The following is a 2,101-nucleotide window of genomic DNA, read 5'->3' on the forward strand; positions in this document are numbered from 1 at the left end:
AGCACTCAGCTGTAGGAGTCTCCTCTGTAGGACACTCAGCTGTAGGAGGCTCCTCTGTAGGAAGCACTCAGCTGTAGGAGTCTCCTCTGTAGGACACTCAGCTGTAGGAGGCTCCTCTGTAGGAAGCACTCAGCTGTAGGAGTCTCCTCTGTAGGACACTCAGCTGTAGGAGGCTCCTCTGTAGGAAGCTCTCATGTAGGAGGCTCCTCTGTAGGACACTCAGCTGTAGGAGGTTCCTCTGTAGGACACTCAGCTGTAGGAGTCTCCTCTGTAGGACACTCAGCTGTAGGAGGTTCCTCTGTAGGACACTCAGCTGTAGGAGTCTCCTCTGTAGGACACTCAGCTGTAGGAGTACTACCCTGTGGTTCTGGTTCTGTATTTCAGGGTAAGCCCCTGCAGGAGGCCCGGGGGGAGGTGGCGTACTCGGCCTCCTTCCTGGACTGGTTCTCAGAGGAGGCCCGGAGGATCTATGGGGACATCGTCCCGTCTTCCTTCAAGGACAGGAAGCTCCTCCTCCTCAAGCAGCCGGTGGGCGTGGCCTCCATCATCACACCGGTGAGGAGAGCAGAACACGGTCGGAGCTTTAGATATGACGGTTCTGGACTCAGGTCTGGTTTCTCTCCTGGACCTGACCTGATCCACCCGTCCTGTGTGGTTCTGACCCGGTGTGGTTCTGTCTCTAGTGGAACTTCCCCAGCGCCATGATCAGCAGGAAGGTGGGGGCGGCGCTGGCGGCCGGCTGCACGGTGGTGGTGAAGCCCGCAGAGGACACGCCTCTGTCCGCTCTGGCTCTGGCTGAGGTCAGGATCCTGTTCAGACCCGCTCCACCGGACCCTCACATCCACCCTCTAATGGTTCTGATCCACTTCCTGTCTGCAGCTGGCGGAGCAGGCGGGGATCCCCCCGGGCGTGGTCAACGTGGTCCCCTGCTCCAGAGACCGGGCCCCGTCTGTGGGACAGGTTCTTTGCTCGGACCCCATGGTGGCCAAGGTATCCTTCACCGGATCTACAGCTACAGGAAAGGTGAGGGGTCCTGGTCCTGGTCCTGGTCCTGCTGGGACCTGCTGACTGGTTCAGGTTCTGGTTCTGTCTCCTCAGGTGTTATTAAAAATGGCCGCTGACTCGGTGAAGAGGGTCTCCATGGAGCTGGGTGGCAACGCCCCCTTCATCGTGTTCGACAGCGCTGACGTGGACCTGGCAGTGGGCGGAGCCATGGTCTCCAAGTTCAGGAACTCTGGACAGGTGAGACCGGACCGGCTGGGTTCTCCTCAGACCCACAGGTCCAGACTGAAGGTTCTGTGTTGTCCTGCAGACCTGCGTGTGCTCCAACAGGTTCCTGGTCCAGAGCCGGGTCTACGACCGCTTCCTGGACAAGCTGGGCCGGGCCATGGACTCTCAGCTCCACCTGGGTCACGGCTCAGAGCCTGGGACCACCCAGGGTCCGCTCATCAACTCCAGAGCTGCAGAGAAGGTAAACCAGAATCAGAGTCTGGTCCAGGCCCGGTTCCCAGAGTCTTTCAATCCTCAGCTGGGTTCTGTTCCCGCCCCTCAGGTGGTCCATCAGATCTCAGACGCCGTGTCCCACGGGGCCCGGGTGCTGAGGGGAGGAGCCCGTCTGAACGGGTCCTTCATGGAGCCCACCCTGCTGGCTGACGTCACCACAGACATGCTGTGTACCCAGGAGGAGACCTTCGGACCTCTGGTCCCGGTCCTCAGGTGGGTCCATAACCCTGGTTCTAGTCTTCAGGTGGGTCCAGACCTCTGGTCCCAGTCCTCAGTTGGGTCCATAACCCTGGTTCTAGTCCTCAGGTGGGTCCATAACCCTGGTTCTAGTCCTCAGGTGGGTCCAGACCTCTGATCCCAGTCCTCAGGTGGGTCCAGACCTCTGATCCCAGTCCTCAGGTGGGTCCAGACCTCTGGTCCCAGTCCTCAGGTGGGTCCAGACCTCTGGTCCCAGTCCTCAGGTGGGTCCATAACCCTGGTCCCAGTCCTCAGGTGGGTCCATAACCCTGGTCCCAGTCCTCAGGTGGGTCCATAACCCTGGTCCCAGTCCTCAGGTGGGTCCATAACCCTGGTCCCAGTCCTCAGGTGGGTCCATAAC

The 2,101-nt window shown here is 60.2% G+C and overlaps 1 protein-coding gene across 2 annotated transcripts in view; it reads left to right on the forward strand.

Annotated features, from left to right (window-relative positions):
* The window catches only part of aldh5a1 (aldehyde dehydrogenase 5 family, member A1 (succinate-semialdehyde dehydrogenase)), a 22,646-nt gene that overhangs the window by 13,419 nt on the left and 7,126 nt on the right, over positions 1 to 2,101 (forward strand). Inside the window, exons 3-8 of one of the 2 annotated variants that reach the window (XM_014034511.1) lie at positions 385 to 555; positions 684 to 800; positions 880 to 1,023; positions 1,099 to 1,242; positions 1,313 to 1,471; positions 1,553 to 1,720. In XM_014034511.1, coding sequence (XP_013889965.1) covers positions 385 to 555; positions 684 to 800; positions 880 to 1,023; positions 1,099 to 1,242; positions 1,313 to 1,471; positions 1,553 to 1,720 — 903 coding nt within the window. The remainder of the gene's footprint in view (positions 1 to 384; positions 556 to 683; positions 801 to 879; positions 1,024 to 1,098; positions 1,243 to 1,312; positions 1,472 to 1,552; positions 1,721 to 2,101) is intronic. The other variant, XM_014034510.1, reaches the window with a different exon arrangement.

Source organism: Austrofundulus limnaeus, unplaced genomic scaffold, assembly GCF_001266775.1.
Source record: "Austrofundulus limnaeus strain Quisiro unplaced genomic scaffold, Austrofundulus_limnaeus-1.0 Scaffold2145, whole genome shotgun sequence".
Taxonomy (NCBI): Eukaryota; Metazoa; Chordata; class Actinopteri; order Cyprinodontiformes; family Rivulidae; genus Austrofundulus; species Austrofundulus limnaeus.